This window comes from Ischnura elegans, chromosome 8, assembly GCF_921293095.1.
Source record: "Ischnura elegans chromosome 8, ioIscEleg1.1, whole genome shotgun sequence".
Lineage (NCBI taxonomy): Eukaryota > Metazoa > Arthropoda > Insecta > Odonata > Coenagrionidae > Ischnura > Ischnura elegans.
Window position 1 is genome coordinate 6,963,137 of NC_060253.1, and position 25,514 is coordinate 6,988,650.

The following is a 25,514-nucleotide window of genomic DNA, read 5'->3' on the forward strand; positions in this document are numbered from 1 at the left end:
CTTGGTGAATTATTTCATACTTAAAATACTACTTCTAAAAAATTTCATCATGTTTTTTTGTTGAGATGATGTGCTGATGTGTGTGAAATGTTACTATTGTCTTGGCAAAAGGTGTCTGGTGACAGTTCGAAAGGTGAGAGGATTCATTGAAAACCATGTGAACTAGGGCTTATGGCTGAATCTTCCCACTCTATATATTGTGATAAGGTAGTCAAACCGCAGAATAGAGGTACATATATAGAATGCTGTTTATCTCTTTCTCATTTCTCCCCATGCTTTTTGTACATTGTAGCATTTTTGATAATTTTATCCATCTTGGGGATGGTGCACTGTAACAGAACTAATGCCAAAAAAAAATTTTGAATGTGGATACAGCTTCAGGCTGCAGTTCAGGTGGCTGCTACACTGGTTATGCAATGTCCTTGGCTTTGAACTGACACTCTGTGGGATTCCTGCTATTCATCACAAATTCTGTTGGGGAGTAAAGAGGGTTGGGGACTGTCCCCTGTAATTTCTGGGAAAGTTGAAAACATTAATTTTTAGTGGCAAGTTTTTATCTCACCAGCTTAGCAAACATTGTTTTAAAATAATTGATGAATATCTGAAAGCTACTTGTCTATGCATATCAAACCTTGGAGGCATTATCTCTGTGAAGTATTGCATACCACCACGGTAAGTAATGAACTGACCCTTAAAGCAACGATCTTGATCCTCTCATGAACAAACCGTAGTGGAAATGGATAACAAGATGCACCTATCAATGTGAGTGACAAAACCCTCGGGGGCAAATATTTAAATAAACTGGCATAATTACTCCTGAATTACACAATTGAAAGAGACATACAAAAGGCCATTTCTCACAAACTTCAATCTTCACTTTGGCCACCCGATGAAGAAAATGTTGACTGGGAGGAGAGTATATGTACTTGCTGTGCATCTTGCAAAACACCAAACTAATACTTAGAGCCGTGATTTAGGAACAATATTCATGGCAAAAAGGCACCAGCTGGTGCTTAAAAGAAGAAGATTAACAGGAAAGGTGAAAGTCTGTAAATTAAGTTGCCAAAGATGCAGCAGACTGTGTGTAGAAAAGATTAGCAAACCTATGCAGAGAATAAAGGAACCATGCGACTGGGTCATGTTGATTCTGCTATTGTGGAAAATGCTGTCATGGTATTGATATGACCAATGCAGAAGCCTAGGTGAGGGAAAAAAATCAAATCAAGAATGGAGACCGTCAAAAGAGGGAAACATAGAATTGACTTTAAAAGAGAGTTATAGTAAATGCAGTAAGCTCATCTGGCTTCTGGTTATTTTGAGAATAAAAAGTGACTTACAAAAAGCCTCACATACCCCCCCTTAACCCCTCCTCCACAGTCATGTCTTCAAAATAAAAAGCATTTTATAAAGTTGGCATTACCTTGAGGAAGTCTGCAGCAGTGGGGAGAAAACAGTTGGTGCATGATTTAAAGTTGATTTACCCAAAAGAATGCTGCTTACTGCACTTAATCACTCAATATTATGACAGGAATCAAGGATATATATAGAATATTAAATGAAGCCATGCTCAATTATTTTCTTGTATAGCATACATTTCGCATCATTTAATATACTAATTGCTGGGGATGAATATGCTTAGAGGCAGGGGATGCCTCAGCACATATACTCTAAGCCTTCACCAAGACTGCTTTGAGGAAAGTGTAATTGTTCCATCTTTTTTTTTGGAGAATGTATCAATGGCGAACCCAGGATCAAAACTATGAGGAGGGGGGCAGGGCAAGCCATGTTTCTTCAAGTTGTAGGTAAGATTTAAGAATGGAAAAAGTGAATCAAATCAACATATTAAGGAAACAGCAACAGCTCTTCATTTATAGCTTTTAAAATTATTTGCTTGAAAAAATATTATTTTCCTTAAAGACATTTGCGATTTTTGCTTCAAGGGGGGGGAGCTGCCTCCTGCCCCTCGCTGGGTACGCCTATGTAATGGATAACTGCTACCTACAAACTCGCTTCCATTGAAAAGGATATTTATTTTCTATCCTCCATATTTGTATGCCTCTCATTTGGTGCTGCATCAATAAATAAAATATCATTTTATTATCAGTTACACAGGAAAAATATAAGCATTTCATAGTGAAAGAAATTACTTCCTCATATTTGCCCTGTAATTCGACTGGCTGTAAAATAGTTAAAAGAGGTATGAATGTCATGAAAACAAGTAGTCATGGTATTCTACTTGATATCGTTGAAAATGTGTAGTTTTTTCTAAATGCATGGTGAATATGTAGCTTATCGACATAACGTATATAGATGGATCCACACAACCTATTTATTTACTTATTCAAATTCCGCCCTTACTCCCGCATTCATACCTCCCGCCGTTACGCGAACGCATCGGACCGCCAGAAGAGAGCGGAGAGGACCTGTCACCCAAAAAGTGAAGACATTTATTATGTTGTAATCAAGCATCAATAATCTTCATGAATTTCGAACCATAAAAACAATGCACAGATTCTCCACACCTCTGCCAGGCATATTTATAAATACCGCTTGATGACAATAGAAAACCGAAAAATACTTTTGAACCAAGGGGACTATAGGAGGAGGAGGCTCGAATGTGTCCATGGTTTATACCATTTCGCTCGCATTTTATTTGATCGCCAACAGTGGCCGCATAGTGACGCTGTTAGGCAAAGATATCTCGTTCAGTGTGACTTTCGTCATTTTCCGAGGTGGAAGCTTTACATCTTCTTACATTATACTAGATGTGCAGGAGAGTGTATATTACTTTAATATACAATATTCATGAGCTGTGCATCAGATATGAATGCGTCCATGGCCTCGCTGGGCGTCTATAAGCCCCAAAAAATCGCCCCTTTGATTTTCACATCTGCTTTTACGTAATAGTCGACGACGGAAAAGATCGAAGTGTTCCATTTTAGTTGAAAAACGTCTCTTACGAGTTAAAAGTGAAGTTAATATAATTTATTGGCACTGTTAAGTGTACTTTTACGTAAAAGTTGGATATGGCTGCCTGGTAGCGCTGCGAGTGGCATTAAAAAAAACTGATTTTAATGCGTCCCCAAGCGACAAATACCGGCGGCGTACTTATATATCTTGCGATATCCTGTAATGTCACATTCGTGTTTTGAACGCTTGAACCCGTTCTCCTCCTTATTGTTTTCCTTGATTTCCCACGAATTTCAAGGCATAATGACTTACCGTGATTTGAGAAGTGAGATTTTGTGGAAATTTCCGCGCCTTGCAAAGATTCTCTATCTTTCTCGACTAATTTTCTCTACTTTTCTCCGTAGATTTCACAGAAATGATGAGGTCCTTAGGATATCAGCGTTTGATATCTTTTGACAGTTTTCGTAAACCAAATTTTCCTCTAGTTGCTGAAATATTGGTATGGATAATCAAAAGATTTGATCCTGAAAGTCTCATGGACGCCGATATTTCGTCCGAAGGAGAAAGGGTCGCGTTTATTCGTGCTGCTGCTGAATTCCTGGTAATCATAATACTATGGCCCTACGATTTTCTCTTGGTATTTATTTGTGAAAAGTAGAATGCTACGATGTATAGAGTATTATCGTTTGTTAATTTTGCGTTTTTATTTTGTTAAAACCGAGTCCTAATTTTTATATCAGGCAGTGAAAGCCAGGGTAAAACTAAACACGAAATGGCTATATCAAGCGGACAACTGTGCCGTGAAAGAGCTTTTAAAGCCGACACTTATTTTGTACAATGCCCAGAGGAGCAACGTGGATATCGTGAAGCCCCCAACGGAAAAGGATGCAAGTTATACTCATGCTGTGCAGTTTGAAGCTAAGGTGGAGCCGTATCGTGTTTCTATACTAATGCTGACATCTTGCCTGTGTTTTGTAGACCCGAGACTCATCTTAACTTTATTTTGTTGCAGATTAATGATCTAAAGAGAGCTAAGGATCTTTCTTCGAAGATAACAACTCATGGCGCAACTTTGTACCAGTTGCTGGGCCTAGAACCAAAGCTGAAAGTAAGTACCCCAGCCTGAATTCGAAAGTTGATCTTTAAATGTTGTAGTGCGTTTTTCTCATAAAATTCTGTACGTATATGCCAATTTCCGTAGAATATTTGGGGGCATTCTAATTCTGACCTATATTTTTTCCTTGAACATTAAGGCCTTTTACCCTTCCACTGCCAGATTCCAATTGTTAAAAAGAATATGTGAACGGAAGTTATATTCATTGAAAATAGATGCGAGGCCTTTCCTTCGCTGATCACTATTTCAAATATTGCCTCATTAAAGTATGGATTGGATATTGAAATAAAAGGTGGTTGCACTTTTCCTCAGTTAGTTATTGCATACTGCACATTTTTTCTTACAGAATTTTTATTTATTTGCATTTTACCCAAAAACAGTTCACAATAGTTTCGCTGGCTATCCTGCCAGCGTCTTCCGGTCGAAAGTGTCGGCTGTTGGTTTCTGCCTCGCTTATATATCGTAGGCTCCCATCCAGCTCCATCCAGCAGACACTTTCGACCTGAAGACGCTGGCAGGATAGCCAGCGAAACTGTTGTCTACAAACAAGCTGACGCGGAAGAAAGCCCTGAAGGAATGCAGAGATTAAATGATAACTTACCTTAATCTGTAAATGTGAAACACTATTGAATAAAATTATCGATTTTATTAAAACATTTGGGAGGCTTGGCTTCTTAAAATAATTCCGTATTTGTCTGAATATAGTCCCCCCTTTTTTTCCATAAACGCTAATGGTAAAAGTAAAGAGGTGACTATATTCAGACACATTTTTTAAATTTTTCCCGAAACTGAAGCCTCAAAATTAGGGGGGAGGGGACTATATTCGGAGAGATACAGTACTTGATTGAAGGCTAAGGCTGGAGTGAGCAATACACGACTGTACTTGTCACAATTTCCATATCATTGTCAGATTAGGCATTAGAAATTAAGAAACATGCAGCCATGTTGCATGTATGTGCAGCTTCTGCTAAATTTTCGACCTTAGGTTCTTCACTTTGCTATTTGTTTGCTGACAAATCTTTGCTTCCTACGATGTGGTCCTTGGTAATTTCTTCAATCATGCATGTTCCTCACACTGTAATGTGGTCATCGAATCTTACATATTTGACATGCTGTGTGCCACGTGAGATACTGTGTGAGGTCTCAGATGCCCCACCATGATTGGTATCTATTGCAGTCTTGTCCTCATTTCCAGAATCAATTTTCAGAAACAGTTTGCCTTAGGCCCACTCTTATGGATTGGAATGTTTCTGTCTGCAGACTAGCGATGTTGTACAACTAAGATAGATTCATGTGTTAATAGATCTCTATGGTTAGGCTTTTTGTATTGTACAACTTGGTTAGTTGTACATCTGAATGTCGTACGAATGAGGGTTACTTTCTGTGGAAATGCATGTATTTACGCTGGGAAAACCCACTTTCATGGCCCAATCGAGAAAATAATACAACAGAAAATACATTGTTCAACTGAGATTCCATTGTACAGCCAGTTTTGAGCAAAATTCTCAAACTCTAACCACTCATATCCTGTTAACTACAAGAGTGAGACAGGAAATATGGGTTATTTAAATTGGTGACAGAAGTTGGTTACAAAAACGTCTTAAAAATCGAAGTCGATGGGTGCCGGTTGGAAAATCTTCTCTAAGATTTGACATGGAATGACCCTGTTGTAATTTTTGTGATATGTATTGTGTATTCCAATTTCAAGACTTTATTAAATCAATATCCATGGAAAAAATATTTTAGTACAAGCAAGGACTTAGTATTTTTACTAAAAGGAGGCAGGTAAGATTTTCCACAACCTCTCAGCCAATGGTAAAAAAATTGCTGGCTGGAGGATTTGAGCCAGCAGAATAGTGTCTCTACCACCTAAAGCCTGTCATATTACCACTAAGCCATTGAATATTAAGAAGGAGGTCCCTCACTGATTTTTCAGTGCGATAGCTTGGGAACAAACCTATGAAAACTGGTAGCATGCAGGTGTAACTAGATCATATTTTATACCTGGTACTGTGTAGGCAGTTGCATGGTTTGAAGTGCTATCGCTGTTGATCTGCATTGGTATTAAGTTTGCTTTGTCAATATCAATAGGCCTGGCTAGTTGATGAGGCTGGATTTTGCAGCCCAATCTACAGTATTTGAAATTGTCTAAACAAGCCTCTGGTGGGAGGGTATTTTTTGCTGTCCAGTGTCAACTATCATTCATGTTTGAAATTACCTCAGTAAGCCACAGATGTGAGAAGCTTAACTGCTCTTAAAATACAAAGTAACATAAAACAGTAACAATTCTTTCTAAAACACTGATATTGCAGTGTTCTACTTTTGAGTTTACTCGGTTAAAAAATGTATAAATCAAATTGAATGCTTTATTTTATTTGGATTTCAAAATGAGTTATGTTAAAAAGGTAGAGCCTGATTTTATTGTTAACAAATATCCTTGAAATAAATCCTTAGGAACTCCGCATTCCTGGAGCAATGCGATCACCTGATACAAGTGATGCTGAGAACGCAATGAGAGAGGCTTTGAAGTCTATGAGGGCTGAAATAACGAGGGTGCAAGATTTAACGAAAGAAGCTGAAGTGACTGCTTCATCTCTTGAGGTAAAAGTGGAAAGGAAAAAACAGGACCTTGAGCGTGGTCGGAAGCGGCTTGATGCTTTGAAAAAAGTCAGGTAAGGCTCATTACCTTGCATGTTTCTTGAGTAGAAAATATGATTTTGGTTTTGCTGATGAAAATGTCCTCTATTTAGAGGTGTCTGTTATTCTGAGGAGCAACAGTTCCCCTTCCTCACAATGCTCGAGTAGTTTTTTTTCAGAAACTGTCACAAGAACAGAAAAATGGTGTTTTATGTTTCATTTTTTTTTTAATTTCAAAATGATGTGTTGCAAAAAAGTACGGGGGTAGATTACTAGGTATAAACTATTAATAGGATTAAGGAAAATATAGACTCTTGAAAAAGGATACTCACATGATATGGTGGAGTGTTTCTGTGGTCAAGACACTTCTCTAAATGGGAGAGGAATGGTGCGACGGCTGGTGGCCGAGGGTGTATTGGGAGGAAGAAGGAGTGGGAGGAGGTAAAAAGAGGTGGAATTGGATGGATGAGGCAGATACTTGTGGAGATCCATTATGAGATATGAAGTAAAACACTTTGCACTCTCCACGTAAAAATTTATTTAACCACAGTCGACATGTTTTGCTGTACTGCAGCATTACCAAGACTAAACCAAGAAATTAACCATACCAATATATATACTAAAATTTCTCAAATGTTTGCGAGTGTGCATTTTTACATGCTTTTATTTGTATATATTTGGTATGGTTAATTTCTTGGTCTAGTCTTGATAATGCTGCAGTGCAGCAAAACATGTTGACTGTAGTTTAATAAATTTTTATGTGGAAAGTGCAAAGTGTTTTACTTCATACCTCAAAAAGAGGTTGGGAGAAAGGTGGAGACTTACAGGTAGTGGGCTATGTTTAGTCCCGGTTTCATCTCCTCTCTAATTGGATCAACACACTGCAGTCAGAAATAAACCAATACACCCACTAACAGTTTTAACAATTACTTTTCATCTGTGTTCGTACTTGTGATTATTTTATATGATTTCCACTGCCGTTAAAGTGAGAACTTGGGAGAAAGTGGAATTTGGCTGCTGAAGGTATTTCAAATGCCGTTGAAATTTTACTGCTGAAGTCACCCTAGCACTAGCACCCTTGAAGAGAGTCAGTTTGATGGTGTCAGTGGCTCTGAAAGGTGGTTCACTCACTTGAAATGGTAAAGGCTTCTCCATAGTTTTGATTATTTTTAAGGAGAAATATATTGTGCCGGTCCCAACTCCCGGATATGATTTTGCCTGACCCCTCCTCTCCGTTCTCTCCGAGGATACTTCGACGAGTGAGGTTAGCAAGTGGGGCAACGCACACACAATTATTTTTCCCTGAGTCGGAGGAGTCACAGCCTTGGTCCACCACTCCCCCCCTCCGATCTAGGGGTAGGGAACTTGGATTTCAAGGGACCAGCGCCGTTTGATTTGCACATAAACAGTAAAATTGATGGGTGGCAGAGGAATCGCCGAATGAGGTGACGAATCTCCCCCTTAAATAACAAGATGCCAGGCCTTATTCCTTTTAACATAAATCACTTTTAATGAATCAAAAGATGATAACAAGAAATAACTCTTAAGACACAAAATACCCTTAAAACACAAAATACCCTGTGACATAATATAATAGGGAACTTGCATATATTTCAGATATTATCAATAGCCCCAAAATTACATAAAAATATGTGTTTGCATACCTCGGTGAAAGTTTTTTTATTATTTTATGACGTGGTTTGCGATATTTAATGCATCAAAGTTCACGAGAATTTTCAAATGCAAGTGAGAAGCGAAAATGCCCGATGATTGGCTGGTAGAAAAGTGACGTCATTATTCAGTACGAGGAGGCACGGTGGCACGGCCATAGTAGAGGTTACATACTTGAATACAAGCGACGGCGTGGTTATGATTCATTTATTGAAGTGCAGACGTATCGGAGTTGTTCATTGTGACTTCAGGGCTATTATTTGATCTATTTCTCCTCCATTGAAAGCGATAGATTGCGTAAAGATGAAGGAATATCGTTATTCCTAGGCTGATCCTAGCAAGCTTCCTGTTACTGATTCCATCATTATAACAGGGTATTTTGGTGAAACTGTAGACTTCGTCGGCGCCGAAAGTCGATGCCGAGAAATGGAAAGGTAGCTGATGTGCATCTGATGTTTTATAGTTCATAACAAAGTGAGACTTGCGTATAATATTGGCGAAAGCGTATACTCATGTGAAATGTGTATTCTTTTGGCAGTCCGGTAGAGAGTCTTATGGTGAACTTATTTCCACCTCGAAGCTGTCGATGATACTTTCAACTGAAAAATACCTTGCCTGGAGGGCGACAGGAAGCTCTGAGGAAGCCAGACTATTAATGTTTCAATTTAGTAGCGATAATATAGACGAACTTTCAACACAATCTACCATCTTGTGACTCAAAAACCCCGAAACCACTTCCTATTCTGCAGAAAGAATCGGTCAATCGCACTTCGATCAATGTAATAAACACAACGTCTTCAGGTGTTAAGAAGTTACTTCTGTAATAAAAGCCTTCCTGAAGTAGCATTAAAATGTGAATATTTTCCAAACAGAGTCTTTAATACATTTTGGAAGCTTTTCTCATGATATATCCGAAACCTACTCTAACGGCGACCTCATCGTCATTGCGATCGGTTGTCACTTAAAAATTCCGTATCGGGAATCCTAAAGGGATGACCTTCGACGATGACCGTGATCACCTGCACTCTCACTATCACTGGAACCCGTGGTGAAAATATCATCCCAATCCAATTTCTATTTGGTTTTAACTGGGGAAAGAGCAACATAGAACTGCACATTATTTGGGCAACTTTGAATTTGACTTTCCCTCAAACACCCCATTTCCCCTGTGGTGCACATCAGTCCTATCTTTATACGATGGCCTGACAACCTTTAAATGGATCCTTGGTTTATCCTGACAACCAACTAAATGGAAATTGCTGATCCACACGTCTTCCTCTATCTCCACAGTTTCCAAATCAAGGGCCGCGGAACATTCCTCTTGTGACTCAACTTTTTCTGAAAAGCAAGCAATGGCATAGAATAAAATCAAAGAATGCTGCGATTCATTTTTTGTGACCACCTCTGGATTTCATTCTTTTTCCATCTACAACTTCCTTTATCTTTCAGGGTAAACTATGGGACAAGATAATGTTTAAATATTTTCATTAATTTATAACAAAATATAAGTTCTAAAAATACCCAAAAGCCATTTTATTAATCCGCACTAATGAGTGTAAATTAATGTGGAAGATGAATGCTGTAGACGCAGTAGTTTTCCCTAGGTTGATTTGCAAAGTTCATGAAGTTGACAAAACGGCTAATTTTTCGGTGCGCGGAGTCATTTATTGCCCTGGCCGTGTCTACATTTATGAATTTTTTTGTAATAAAATAAATCAGAATTTAGGATAAATTTTCCTTTAAAATGCCGTATAGTTCATTATTATAGCATGCAGTGAAGCCAGGATATAAATTTGCAAAGTACAGCGGCACATCATTTTGACGCTGACAGTAGAAGAAAATGCTGTCTTCTTGGCTGGCACTCGAATGCATGAGGATCAACGTTGCTCTATATTTCCTCCCTTGATTTTAAACATCATGGAATTTTCTATGTCCTTCCGTAACTGAAATTGAACAAGTGCCATAAATAATTTGAGTCCATCGTAACCATCGAGAAGCACCTATCTCGATTTTTGTTGAGAAGTTGAGTTTTTTTTCTACGGCGGCCGAATTATCGTAAAATCTCAGTTTCAAGTTATTCTGTTGATGAAATATGGAAATATTATTTATATTAAAGTTATCTTCGCTCACATAGCACAGGGGTTTATCATTCCATTTATATCCTCTTATTTTTCCGTAACGATCATCCCAACAGATGGCATGCATCGAGGCTTTTCTTTTAATTTCCTCTGTGGGAATGGAGACGAAAAATTTTTCAGGGATGTTATTGTGCAGAGGAACAATGCACCACTTGTAATTTTTCCTTATTACAGCCATGTTCTCCTTTAAACGCAACGTGGCTCTTCCAAACCTGCAGTTACTGGGCTTGGATCTTGGACTCCCACTGAACTATGACGTCACGGCCTAAGATTAGTGGGGGCGGTATTTTTTAGCCCGCGAAACTCGGGAGACTTTTGGGAGTCATTTTCTTGTGTATAAACTGAATTTCAAGCAGAAAAAAGTATATTGCGGTACCAAGTGTTTACTGTAGTATATCAGCATACTGTTTATAAAAAGTATGCAATTTCCCTATTAACTGCAATATTCATCAACAATAAGATTCAGCACTCTTTAGCAATGTCTTCAAAAAAAGAAAATGTCTTAATTGTCAAGGCAATTTAGATAGATAATAAAGTACAATGAGAGATTAACACTCTTTAGCTATGTCTTTTTTACAAAAAAAAGATGACTTGATCATCAAGGCAATTTTGGGTAGGCAGTGAACAGTGAGAAATTGACAAAAAAAGGTCCTTCTTCTTCTTTGTACGAGCATGAGAGCATAAAACACACACTTGAGCGCACTTAGAAGCTTTAACAAGCTCCACGAGGGGAAATAGGGAATTGGGGCGTGGTTAGCTTACATTTCCTTTCCGGCGAGGATCAGTTGTAGAAGATACTCTGACAAAACAGACGGCGGATTGCGTCTGCTGAATCGTGGCAGGTACTTCTTCCAATATGTCGATCCCTCAATGCCAAGGAACTTGCGTAGCATGGTCCAAAAAGGCCATCCCCCACTTTCCTCCTCTCGACGTACTAGCTCCGTCGTGGTGCGTTCGCTATCTGCTCTCCTTCTCAGCATATGCTTTGCTGGCTCGTGCGTCACTATCTGTTCACTTGCTCTCGCTCGGCTTCCCTATTTATTCAGTTCGCCTACCCAGCGTTCCCTGCTCTAACATCGCCTGCACACGATACGTACAGTGATGAGGTAGTGGGGAACTAGGCGAACTACAATTTCAAATGTATTCACCATTCACTTGTTAACCAATACAATTCAAGCAATACAAGCAAAAAAAAATCTCATACAAAGAAATAAACCTTCTGGCAGATATTTAAGGGGTGCCGTAACAATATGAAGATGGGAATAACAGAATAATTTTGGAAGAATCTATGTGATGTCATGGAGGGTCGACCGTCTGACACCTTCCTCTTCATGGGTGTACCCAGCGAGGGGCAGGGGGGGGAGCTGCCCCCTCCCCTCCTCGAAGCAAAAATCATCAGTCTTTAAGCAAAATCAGTACTGAATTGAAATATAAGTATTCAACAAATTTTCTTTAAATCCACGAAAAATGATGTATAATAATATAAGATATGTAACTAAAATAAAACTATTTTTTCAAGGAAATAGTCTCATAAAACCCATGGCTTGCTCCCCCCCTGAACCATGGCTTGCCCCACCCGTAGACCATGGCTTGCCCCACCCGTAGACCAGCTTGCCCCCCCTAGTTATACTCCTGGGTACGCCCTCGATTATCTTGGTGAAACTCTGATGGCAAGGTCCAATTTTGCACAGTATATCTAATATGAAAAGAGATCATTAGTCATTTAAGTGTCACCTTTATTTCAAATATTGACCCAGAGATTCAATTCAAGACCAGCACGCTGAACATGCACACCTCACTCTGCCTGCCTGCCACAGAGGGGTGGGGTCAGGTTGCTTGTCGTGGATGCCATCGTGTTTAGGCAACATGGAATGTATTTGCATTTAGAAGTAATATGTACTCTCTTCTTCAGATTTGAGGGATGTTGAATTTTGAGACACCCTTGAGATTGACATAAATTGGTATATCCAGCTAAACAAGGCATTTAAACCTTGCAAATCATTGTCAGTTCAGTGGTACTGCTTTTGAAATGAAGTGCACAAAATTATCGAATAAATTCTGCAACAGTTTGCTTCCTTAGTTTAGCATTCCGGATGAGCCACATTCCACCAAATTGTTATCTTCCTTTTCTTTCTAGACCTGCATTTATAGAGGAATTCAAGAAGTTGGAAGGGGAGCTTCAGTCACTATTTGCAGAATATCTGTATCGCCACCGCAGCATGGCATATCTTTATCAACAAGAACAGGAATTAGCAGCGACTGAAGCCGAGCAACTGGAGCAAGCAAAGGTGTGGTGAAGTGCATGCAGCCTTTTGTTATATTACACATATTTTAAATCCTCCTTCTTATGCCCCCTCCCTCCTCAGAAATAGTCCCTCCTCCTGTTTCGATGACATATGTAAGTGATACACATGATCCTGGAGTGATATTCTCTGTCAAAATCCTAAAATCTGCTTAACAAAATTTTCAAGGGTAGGAGATGGAGTTATTTTTTTCATCATGTAAGAAACGCATTTGTGAACACATTTAGGAGCATGTGTTGGCCAAGTTGAATTTCTACTGCCTCTCAACTTCTGTTTTCTCAAACATTTTGGTTTATAGGCAGTCTTCATTTTTTTTTGGTCTCTAGGCTCAAGTTGAGTCATTCATCAACATAATCTGCTCTGATTCGCCACGTATTGTAAAAGATACAGTTTCCGGTGTAATTTGAAGGAAATCTTTGATATTGTACCAAATGAAAGCACTTGTCTTTTGCCACGATTCTTTCCTTCTACGGACCCTGGTTCCGGCACATAGAGCCATTTCCAACCTTGAAAATGGCACTCACAAGGGGAGACCACGAAACTTGCTCCTCCTTTTTCAATGCCGTATTTTTTATGGCCTTCGGAATGGTGAACACATCCCTGAACTAGTAGTGGTTCCGTTGAATGGGCCTTAGTTTGGCTGTAATTAATTAATTTTCATGCGGTACTTTTTACAAGCCACGTATAGTACCATAATGTCGCGCCCATCTGCAGGCGGATCAGGTGGGGTAGTGGTTAGCGTTTACGGCTACCACCCAGGGGACCAGGGTTCAGGGCTTCGTGAGGGCTATATATTTTGTTGTCTTCATTGTGATCATACGGCGTCAACTTTTTCGTTTATGTTAATTGCGATAAGCATAGACGTGAGACAATTTTTATCATCATAATGTATTATATATATTATATAATATATGTATGTATTATATGTATAATATGTATAATAAGGTATTTAAGCAGTGTCATTTCAAACACGGAGAGAAACTAGCAAAGGTTGGTGTTCGCCAAAATGTTAATTTTTTCATTGCTTATACTGATCAACTTCTACATTAAAAATGAAAACCACTCCTGCAAGAGCACATGCCATTAAAGGCTGGCGGCGATCAACAACATACGGACAGACATCATTAATAAGAACACAAAACGATTATAAAATGCCATATTTCTCGAACACTTGTAATTCAATTTATTCAAACGGAGTTTACTAACACAGTACCTATGTGCTAATACAATCATCCCGAAATATAATTTCCATTAATAAATGGGATGAAATAAAAGTTGATGACCCTGGACCTGGCGTGCTGGCGTATAAAATATGTCAATCTTCGAAAACCAAGGATTGCAACATCATACGTACATTCTGGGCTATAATGGCCTCGTGTATTCCTACAATGTACTTTGATTGTCTATATTGCTAGTTTTCATAGTTCGAGGTATTGTAGCTAATTTTTTTAGATCAGCAAGAGGAACCCGTCACACATGGCGTATAAATTATGCCGCGCGACCGGCCGTGTACCACTTGTGTACCTTTATGTCTGTATCACCTATAAATGTACAAGATTTTACTAATTTCTACAAATAAAGATTAATTTTAACAAAAATCGAGTGTTATCATATATGCACATGACATGGGCAAAGTACGCCATTCGCCCAGTTGTGTAGAAATAACAGTCGTGCCTGCTAGAGGGTTAAAAGCAACAATTACACACACAATGTGTCTTGTGCTCGCCGCTTCCCAAAATCTTCCGTAGCCCATCCAATATAATAACAAGATGCCCACCAACAAATATCATTTCTTCGAAAAAAAGCCACTGTTTTAGCCCCCCCCTAATCTTTCGGTATGTTTTTGAGGAGAGTAGAAAGTGGAGCCTTCACTTCTCCGCGCTGGAAATGACACTGCTTAAATACCTAAATGCCATTATGATGATAAAAAATAGTGTCACGTCTATGCTTGTCGCAATTAACATGAACGAAAAAGTTGACACCGTATGATCACAATGAAGACAACAAAATATACACCTATCACGGAGCCCCGATCCCTGGTCCCCTGGTTGGTAGCCGTAAACGCTAACCATTACCCCACCTGACCCGCCTGCAGATGCGCACGACATTATGGTACTATACGAGGCTTGTAAAAAGTACCGCATGAAAATTAATTAATTACAGCCAAACTAAGGCCCATTCAACGGAACCACTACTAGTTCAGGGATATGTTCACCATTCCGAAGGCCATAAAAAATACGGCATTGAAAAAGGAGGAGCAAGTTTTGTGGTCTCCCCTTGTCAGTGCTGAAACCTGGGTCGGTAGAAATGAAGAAGTGTGGCAAAAACAGAAGTGCTTTCATTATGTGTTAAATCGCCCTGTATTCTTTGCATACTACTTTAATTCATGTGATAATATCATGTTCAAAGTTGATGAGTCGTTCTAATTCCTTGGCCTGAGAGTTTCAGCTTGCTGTACACATATCACTGTATACGTAGCAGTGAACCACTATACAGTCCGGCCGCCAAGAGTTGTTCGTTGACAGTTAGAAGGGGTAGGGGCAAGGTTGCCAGGTAAGAATGGGAAACGCCCACATCACATGTAAACAAAAGGGTTTTTAGTGAAGAAAGCAGCCAGAAGGGGCGACGAGCATGAAGGATCCAAAGGAAGATTCCTTTGTTTTGGCGATTCGCAGAAAGGGCTTGTTTTGGTGGCTCAGGCTTGTTTCAATGCTTCATATGCATGTGACAACGTTGTGTGACTTGGCAAGGGTGTGAGGTGCATTTGGGGGACAGCGATTGGTTGCAAACCACGTTGGCGCAGGGTTCTCCCAGGCCCCTCCTTTGAAAGTGCCATCGGACAACTCTCGCCGGCTGGACTGTAGTAGTCAATGTTGGTCCAGCAGACTCCCGATTATCCGGCTGGGGTTTATCCGGATCATTTATTTAATCCGTTGGATATCAGTTAACCTGTCACTGATGCTTTACTTTGCAGTCTTCATTTTTGTCCTGATTAACACGTTGTGTACCGGGGTAAGCTAATGTTTAGAATATAACTTTACCCAATCAAACGTTATGATGCATCAATTCATTATGAATAACGAACAACAACTGAAAACGTACTAACGAATATGTATTGTACGCTTTAAAATTGTTTAGGTTGACGCGCCTAAATGACGAGAATCTTCGTCATCCGTCCGGAAAGTTCGGGAAAAAAATGACGAGAATTCTCGCCATCCGTACGCAACGTGTTAAAATGTGTTCTTTTCTCTTCTTGCTGTGTTTGTCGAGTGAATTTACTTTTAATGGAGTTGTACTGTCTTGCTCGTTTCAGTTGGCCACGCGCAAGCTGATTGAGCAGATGCAAAAGGACAGCCAAGGCTGGGACCCTCTGTCCCATGACAGTGTGGGCAATGAAGAGGAGGACGTCAGCGAGGGGAAGGGCGAGAGCAAAGTGGTGGATAGGGGAGCACTGAGGGGAAGTTCACGAAAGAGTCGATTGGGCCCCACCAGAGGTAACTTCATTATATATTTATATAGAAGATATACAATTTAATTTTCAATTAAGAGCACGAAAATATTTTCTGTTTTGAAGTGATAATTGCCTCGTTTCTCTTTCAAAATGCAAATAAAAAACAATCATCAAAATTGAATATTACTATTTAACTTAACTATTTACTTGAATAACTTATTAACTATTTATTGTATTTAATTACACATGTACAGATCATTTATTTGATTCTGAATAAAATGCATGCATTTTGATACCATTCATTTCACTGATTTTGCTATCAGAAAAACAAACCAAATGTGATTTCTCATCTCTCATGTCAATTTAAATGAAAATTTTTATTGTGTAATATTGGCATCTTGCCTGCAACTTTTTGCTGACTATGCTTTGTCATCCAGCAGTGAATACATGCATGATTTGATTTTCACTACGGTGTGGTTGCATGAAATTGTAATAAAATTTTGTGTGTTCACAAATACATGGGATATTTTATTCCTTAGTGGCATTACTATTTTTTTGCAATATTTTTTTGGATAATTTTGTGAAGCTTATTTTTGTGATGGTAAGTTTTTAGTAGGGATGTGCAAATACTCGATAATTCGAGTCAAGTTCTGTTGTTGGTACCCAACTGGAGGGCTTCGAGAAGCATCGCGAATGTCGAGTCGAGTCCAGTGAGTTCAGAGATCTGCTGACGGGGGGCGTTAGCTCATGTACCTCATGTAATTATATCATGTTCAGAGTTGATGAGTCATTCTAATTCCTTGGCCTGAGAGTTTCAGCTTGCTGTACATATGTCACTGTATACGTAGCAGTCAACCACTATAGTAGTCCACGTTGCTGCCAAATACCTTTTTGTCAGCTGCAGCCTACCATCTTCCGACTTATCCGGAGTAATGGGAGTGGACTGCTGAATTGCTCATTACTTCTTATGTGATACATATTCTTATATCCTACCGTACTTTCTTTACTCAAATGCTGAGAGAATACGTAAAATTGTTAAGAGTTATATGAAAAAATGTAACTGTGTACTTACTTTTGATGACATTAGATTACCAGAGGATAATTCATTTCAATTGTGCTTATGGAACTATTTAAGACATTAGTTTTCGTTCATTTGCTAATTGTTGCAGAACTACCATCAGCGTTCCTCATTATCTTTTCTTTTTTACATCAAGCTTAGCATTCAGAATAGAAAATTCACGAGGGATTGGGAAAATGAGAATATGTCGGAGCATGCATTGTTGTAATGCCTGGTTCAGGAATTCTCGACAATTCTCAGTGCTGGACTCCTCTCGATACTCGCGAGTAGTTTTCAACTCAACTGGAGATAAAAAAGTACTACTTGCACATTCCTAGTATTTAGTGCCTTTTGCTGTTCTTACTTTGGCTGTTTTTATTGGGAGATACACTTATTGTTTTCACCAACCTCAATACATGAATGTTGTCAATAAATGCAGGAAGAATGTATAGTAAACTGAGTGGATTGAATAACCAAAGGTTCCTGCTGTGGTTTCAAAAAGGAATCTAAGTGGTTATCTCTAAGAAACCTTCTTGAAATTCAAAGAAGAGAATATAAAAATTAATCCTCTCCTTATCAGAATTTTTATTGCCTGGGAAGCCAGACTATTATATTAAATCTGCATTAAGGTATGATGGTGCTGTTTAAATGATAAAGGGCAAAGTAGAGGGAAGTCTCGACTCAAGAAATAGTAAAGCACACGAAGGGAAGACTATGAATAAGTTTTTCTACATAACCTTCATTGAGTGGTGTATGTAACTACTCGAACAAAGAGTGCAATCAAAAATAAGTTTCCTGCTCTTTCCCTGGATTTCCATCGCCATGAACTCTGTTACACATTCTCCTCATTTACATATCTATTTTCTCTTCATATACAAGTATGAATAATGATCCCACATAATGGGAGTGAAGAAAATGTGAAATGGCTCTGTGTTGTGTATAAAACACATGTTGTCTTTCAATTACACAGTTTTTATCCGTGCTACGAGTGGCGGAACCAAAGAATTCAACAGCCATTCCATATGGACTGGTACCATGTGAGAAAAAAACTAAATTTATTGTAATAAAATCTGTTGAAGAGTGTGGAATAAGATCCAAATTGTTTACTCCTTCTACAATAATCCAATTGTTACTTTGTTTTCTAGTTATACACATTCTTTGTTCAGCTGCTGCCCGGGAACAGCTGATATGGGTCGAAAATGGCTCATACTTGGCATTAACCCATTATTCCCCAGACTGCACATAGGGCTTTTAACTCCGGTTATTTCGTATTTTACGGTTAATTATGGCCTAATTAAGATTAATTTTCGGACAAAAATATTATATTCAGCATAATATATGATTTGCATAATGTTGCGTTTACGCAACGCTGGGAAAACTCCGGTAAATAAAAGCAAAATAAATTTTGAAAACTTAGGTTGCATATTTTATATTTCATCGTCTTTTCTGATGTAATGTTCAATAATATGCTGCTCGGAATTAAACGTAGCGCTTTGAACAACATAATTATCCTTGATTTGCAAATTTGACATCTTTGCCGGGAATTATATGTAGCCTGCGGATGAAATGCCGTATTCTCCCTTGACGGGAGAATACGGCTGCGGTTAACCCCACATACATGTTTTTTTTTCCTAAGGTGTGGTTATTTACATGTGGACACCGATTTTTATGCCAAATGTCATCAGCCATTGTATTGGAAACGATTTCTAGTCTCAGTAAAGTTTTACGATCTCGGACCGAAATTCTAACTGAGGAATTGCTTTGCCCGTGACTTTGGCGTAAAGTCACCACGGATTCACCACTGCACTGTCAACCCCTTTTTGGAATAGAGGCCACCTCCATTTTTTGCTCATAAAGTGGATACGGTAACATACAGCAAAATTATCGAGAAAATCTACCCCTCCCATTCCCTGATTGTAATCGTTGATAATATTTCGATTTTCTACGGGAAACTCCGGGAATATCTTTTCGTCCTTACTATAGGTACCATATTCCCATAATTTAAAGCAACAGCGATGACGGAGTTATCCTGCCATCGCACTAAGAGAATATTTTTTGACCTGTCAAACGAATAGTAGAAATCCCCGTTAGGTTTTTTAGTCAAATCTCTCGAAGACATGAGTGCGCAGTTTTCCGTTCGATTTCCTCTTGCTTTTCCCGTTGAAAAATAGCAATTAGCACTTAAGAGTTACTAATAGATTGTAACTGATGAAGAAATTATCAAAATACTTGGCAAGAATTTTCGGAGACTAACAAAAAAATTCAGTAAATTTATTGCAACCCTTTCTTCTAGTGAACTTACAAATCCTAGGCATATCACTTTCAAGTTCCACCTCTCCATATGGCAAAAATTCATATAGATAGCCTGTAGATGAGGCCAGACACCACAATGTATAACCTACTCTAAATTGTTCCCCACGAATGAACATTTTAGCTGTGTGCCAACTGAAATATGGAACCATTTTTTAGGAAAATTCCTGACTGAATGGAATTTTGGTTAAGTCTATTGAGAAAAAGTTCAACTTTCAAAAATGTATCACTTTGTGTAGTTGAGAATTGTCGGAGAGCTGTCGATATTTATTTAATTCATCAAACCAAATCCTCGTCATAAATTGCCTCACAATTGCGACAGACATCTCCTCTTGGCTTGTCCAGTACAACTCAGTGCGTGGTAATATATGATACCCCGACAACATTACCATTCCAATTATTTTTTTATATCTGCCTCACTCTGAGTAAATGTGTGGTTATTTATCCTCAGCGTAATTATTGAGTAGCTCAAAATTAATTCAATTAATTTTCCACTGAGAAATTAGTGACGGAGCTCAATTGGTGAGTGGCCTCCATACTGAGTAATAAGTGTTTATATTCCATTTTTCACACAGAAACTCGGGACTCCTACGGAGGTAGATTCTATTTTTTCACATTTAGATGAACCGCTGTTTGTTCTCTGCATCTCTTACCTGGGCGTGCGCGTTTACTGGACGATTTTTCTTTTGATACTGCTTGAGTAAAATATGATTTACCTTGCAGCACCTCCTGCAATATTCGAAATACTGAGAAGATGTAATCCCCATTGTAGTTCCAAAGTTAAGAAAATATTATAAATCGCCTCTCCTGTCAATTTATATTCTTCAGTCACCTTCTTGACGCTTCTTATAAAGTATACGCCTGAGGCGTAGAAATAACGAATAAAATTTTCTTCAATTTTAAATTCTGAAGGAAACCCCTGAATAAATTATTTAGCAAAAAGCCGAGCAAAAACTACTGCGGTATGATTGATATAATTACTAGATGAGAATTAAAGATGCACTTCAGAGTACAATTTCATTGATACTAACCCAACTGAAGCTAGATTATTAGCCTTACATCACCTAAGCGATAGAAGAAAAAATAGGTAACTCAGGATAGCACGGAGAAAATTCCAATGAGCGACTAGAGGAACGCTCCACCTTCCATCACAATCCTGCTTCAACTAATAGGTTTCTCACCCTCTCATTCTACCATCTCTGAAAATGAATGCATCTGAAGCTGAATTTAACGTCTACGAAGTAATCCTTTAACTCAACGACATGGGAATGACATTGCCCTGTATCGGTTCCACGTGTGCGCGCAACAGTTTGACTCCACGAAGTACCAGAGTGTTCCATGTAAAATTCGTACCGATGGCCATGTTGGAATTCAAGATACCATTCACCCTTTACTATGCAAACTCACAACCTGTGAGAGCCAAAAATGCATCTAAACTGCCTCCAAAAGACTACGTTGTCGATTAAAAGCCATATTGACGATTTTCGTTATGCTTTGAGACAAGCCCTCTGGTTTACCAGAGAATTCCCATCGTTGCGTAAACGCAACATTATTTACAACAACCATATTTATACCAGTAGCGATGAAAGTTCGTGACAAAAATAAACATGATGAATAAAGAAGCTTAGAACTAAGAGAAAACATTGCCTCTAGCAAGATCGCCCAATAAATCTTTGTAAAAAAATATTTACAGTTTGTAGTACTTCAGCACTTCGAAATAGGCAAATTTCGAAGTAAAATAAAAATTATTATTTTAATGAATATTTTTCCAAAAATAACTGAAAAAGAGCGAATGGTATTTCAGGAATTCAGAAACCCTGAGAAAAAATTATCCTGAAGCAAAGGTTTTTTATAATAATTTCAATTCAATAATGTTGCGTTTACACAACGCTGGGGATTAATGGGTTAAAATAAAGGGTTGAAAACCATATTTTGCTAATATAGTGTCTATAGTTTCTGAGTTTGTTCTCTACTGAATTTTCAGCTGGTGTTCTCCAAGTTCATTAGTGCAAAGAATGCTATATTTGATTATATTATTAAAGGCGCCCACTCAACTTTGGAAAGCTTATAACTGTGAAAAAGCCGTGAAATACATCTACCGTGAAAAAACCTGGAAAAAGCCATGGATTTTGTCCCAAAACCTTAAAAACTTCAAACTTGATTGTAGATCTACGACTGACGGTTCAAAAATCGATGTGTCGATCATGTTTCAAGGTCAGTCACGTGCAGACGCCATCCACGCATTTATCTGTACACGTATGTTCGAAGTGCAATTATTGGTCTGTGCGCCGTGACAGCACATTGACCTTAAGCCTGTACCTAAGCCTGAAGACTGATAACCAGAGTGTTCATTAACCCTGGCAAAAATTCAGACACTTCTTAACTTCCATGCTGCCTTGGTCCCTTCATTTTCTCACTCAGAACCTTTAGCCAGAGCTGAATTTTGCAAGCAATGTGTGAGATAGCACTTTCATTGCTGCGTTCACATTCAAGGTGTCTGTCGGGTTTTTAAAATTTGTAGTTAATTTGTGGCTGATGATTGTTACGTAACCAGTATTTCTCCGTAAAATGGCATATCTACAAACCGTGAATTTGACGACGACTGTGAAAACCTGGAAAAAATCGTGAAATTTATAATTTAGTTTGAGTGGGAACCCTGTTATAATTTTTGTTTAATGTCACAACAATGAAAAACGCATAAATTTTACTATCATGTACACTCGCATTAGGAATTTTTAAATTTTGAATTTCATCCTAAAGTAATCAGAAAGGTTTACTATTCATGTCTAATTAATGAAAAAATACCCATATTTGTCTTGAAATCAGCATGAATACATGTATGAGTTACATCTGACACAGCTTGAAACTCACAATCACATAGATGTATGCAAATATTTTTATATGTGACATAAAATTGCGAGCAGTGCAAGGCTGAAATAGATGTTGCACTTATCAAAATAAGGGTTCAAACAATTTTCGGGAGAAAACAGAACAATGAAGGAAGCTGGCTGCATTATTTGGATGCCAATAAACACAGGAGCAGGATCACCATGGCCAGCAGATAAAATTGAATTTAATAATGCTTTATTTCCAGGAAAGAAAAAGCAAGGGCGAAGAAAAAATAGCATCATGCAGACAGTAAAAGAAACAGAAAATTTTTCCAGAATTGGATGTTATGTCAATTAAAAAATAGTTAAAATATATAATAATTAATTAAAATTGACCATTGCCATTCGTCTAAACTGGGATTTCTAAAACCAAATAATTTGTATATTATGAATATTATCTAATGGTGGGTAAGGTATCGCAATCAATGCATTTCGTTTTCTTTGCCGAAGGAAACTACACTATTCAGTTTAGTGATTTCTGTCTTTTCAGCTTGCCTCTCTCTTTCTTACTGTTATAAATACTCAGGTTAATAGTTCTCAGCAATTACTTCAGATGTTAGATTGATATTGAAGCTCCAGTGCCTCATCGTAATTAGGTCTTTTCCCTCTTTCAAATTTTCTTATAATTTTCCCATGCCCTTCGCACTCCACTTTGGTCTGAGTTTTCCATCAGAAGTGAATAAAATCCATCTGAATTCATGCGTGCAAGTTTATTTGAGGAGAATGAAGGGTTGTTAATGTCTCATAATGTCAGGGACTAAGTGAAAGGGGGCACAAGAGGCAAGGTCGGGTGTGGTTTCGTCATTGATGATATATTTGAGTGATAGGGTGGTGAACGGAGATGAGATGAATTGAACAGAAAGGGCAAGCAAGGGATAGGAACACGCAATGGAAAATGGATTAGGATAACAGTGATTTAGAAGCCAGACATAATAGGGTAAAAATGTGGCCTTCCTGCGACTCAAATTCTCCGATTGTCAGTAAGATAATTGGCTAATTGCGCTACCAGGATACTTAGATTTACGATGATTTCGGCAGGTTGTAATGGAACAGCATACCACTTAGGTTTGGTTCCTTAGGGGTGACCAATGTTCTTCAAGTTGGAATGCCTGCTTTCTGTAAGCAGACAGACAATTTTCTAGGCAAGGTAGATGTTGCTATTTTTTTAGTTCTAGTTGTCAAGAATTGCCGTCTTTCAGAGGTTTTCCAAAGGGAAGTAGAGTAAGAGTAAGCTACAACATGATATCCTCATGGGGCGATGATTCCTGCTCAGCCCCCTATATGTAGGATTTCATTCAGTATGTTTTGAAGTACTTCGTCGTTGCTGTTTGCCATTGGTATTTAAAATTACGTTTTACTTCTCTGGTGCAATTTAGGACCTCATGCTATCATTTGAAAGTATCTTCAACCTGTAAAGTTCCTCGAGGATCATCCTCCAGCATTATTACCCTCTGCTGTGACTTCTTCTGTTTTATTCAACTATGTCTTTGTTTTCTTTAGTTTTACTGTTGCTATAATATTTTGTTTCAAAGGTCAGGGGCGGATCCAGGATTTTTTTCTGGGAGGGGCACAAATAAGGCTGTATCCAGGATTTTGTTCTGGGTGGGGCACAAGGATACCTCGTAATACAAAACGAATGCAATGATAATGGGACCGTATTAAAAATCTTGCATATTTTTGAGGGTCTGGGGGGGGCACGTGCCCCCGTGCCCCCCCCCTGGATCCGCCTATGTCAAAGGTTCTTTCTGAATTAACCTCTCATTCTGAGAAAAGGCATGCATTATGAACAAAAACATGGATAAGTCGGATTTGCAGTGACACTGTGTAGGTCAATGAACAATGTTAGTTTTCAATGTATTTATGGCTCTGGTCTTAGTATCCGTAATTTGGCCACAGTGTATGCCTGTTTTTAAAATCAATTACAGCACCAGGCAGTTTTAATTACTCTTAGGAATACCACAAGCATTTTTTAGAATGCTTTGAGGGCTTAAACTAGTCATTACGGTATCTTAAAAGTAATTGCTAACGAGTTGCAGTGTCTTTCGGGCTGAATGGATATGGTTATGAAAGCAGAGTCCAACGGATATTAGGGCAGGATTGCCAATTCATTTTGAATTCAAGATGGAAAGGCACTCTAAGTTTAATAAGTCAATATAGCCAGAAGTAAAATAGTGAGATTACTATTAAGCGTTCAATTGAAGCACTGGAATGGATGTATGCTCGCTGTTTTTGGTACTTTTCATCTGCACTACACTTTTTATCGAATCGCACCGTTTCTAATATGCACATTGCACAAAGGGTAGACGACGTTTAACATCACGTTTTGTTTTAAAATTGATGCGATTTATTACTGTTCGCTGCTGTAGGTTCCAGTCGGTCATCTAAAATTGCAGGAAGCAGGAATTTCGGGTTAACAGAGGAAAAGATAGAAGATGATGGTGAGGAAATCTTAGACGTAGAAGAGGACGACAGAAGTGAAAGTGCTCTAGAAACGTATTCCTCGGAACTCCACCTCGATGGGGGTGGCGATATATCCGATTTAGATTCAATTGAGGATGATGGCCTAGAAGAGGAATTGATCTCACGTAGTAAGTCGCAGCAACAACACGTCAAAAAAGGATCCAGCACCAATGATGACGAGTTTTAACAAAGAAGTGTGAGGTGAAAATGGGCAATTTCATGTTAACTGTAGTCAGTTTGTTGGCATTTTTTGTATTTAGAGCAAATGATTTCTCGTGATCCATACCTGTACTAGTTTTAAATGCCTACAGTGCTTTGTCATGGTTGAATGGAGATGGCAGCAACAAGCAAATTTGTAATAAGAGATGACATTAAAGAGCATTTACCAGTTAATTTAATGACTTTCACTGCATTCATATTTAAGGTGGATATTGACCTTTATCGTCTTTCCTTCGGCGAAAATTTTGCTGTACCGGTATGTATGTTCTGAAATGCTTATCTTCTTACTGGCTGAAGTGGTAGTCCATCCCAATAACCAACCAATCACAAAATGGGTTATGAAATGTGCTCTGAAT

The 25,514-nt window shown here is 38.5% G+C and overlaps 1 protein-coding gene across 2 annotated transcripts; it reads left to right on the forward strand.

The window, feature by feature from the left end:
• Positions 1-3,132: 3,132 nt before the first annotated feature.
• LOC124164320 (clusterin-associated protein 1) lies at positions 3,133-25,445 on the forward strand. Of its 2 annotated transcripts, XM_046541586.1 has the most exons (9): positions 3,133-3,235; positions 3,315-3,511; positions 3,651-3,833; positions 3,923-4,018; positions 6,479-6,696; positions 12,608-12,758; positions 16,087-16,267; positions 24,846-25,140; positions 25,364-25,445. In XM_046541586.1, the coding sequence occupies exons 1-8, from the start codon at positions 3,133-3,135 to the stop codon at positions 25,124-25,126; spliced, it is 1,410 nt and encodes a 469-aa protein (XP_046397542.1). In that variant the 3' UTR covers positions 25,127-25,140; positions 25,364-25,445. The 2 variants fall into 2 exon arrangements, with proteins under 2 accessions (XP_046397542.1, XP_046397541.1); XM_046541585.1 differs by lacking the exon at positions 25,364-25,445 and having other exon boundaries at positions 24,846-25,334.
• Positions 25,446-25,514: the final 69 nt, after the last annotated feature.

Coding starts and splice junctions, on each gene's coding strand:
- LOC124164320 (XM_046541586.1), top strand. CDS start 3,133: ATGTCACATTCGTGTTTTGAACGCTTGAACCCGTTCTCCTCCTTATTG. Junction 3,834..3,922: donor CTGTGCAGTTTGAAGCTAAG/GTGGAGCCGTAT, acceptor ATTTTGTTGCAG/ATTAATGATCTAAAGAGAGC. Junction 6,697..12,607: donor GATGCTTTGAAAAAAGTCAG/GTAAGGCTCATT, acceptor TTTTCTTTCTAG/ACCTGCATTTATAGAGGAAT.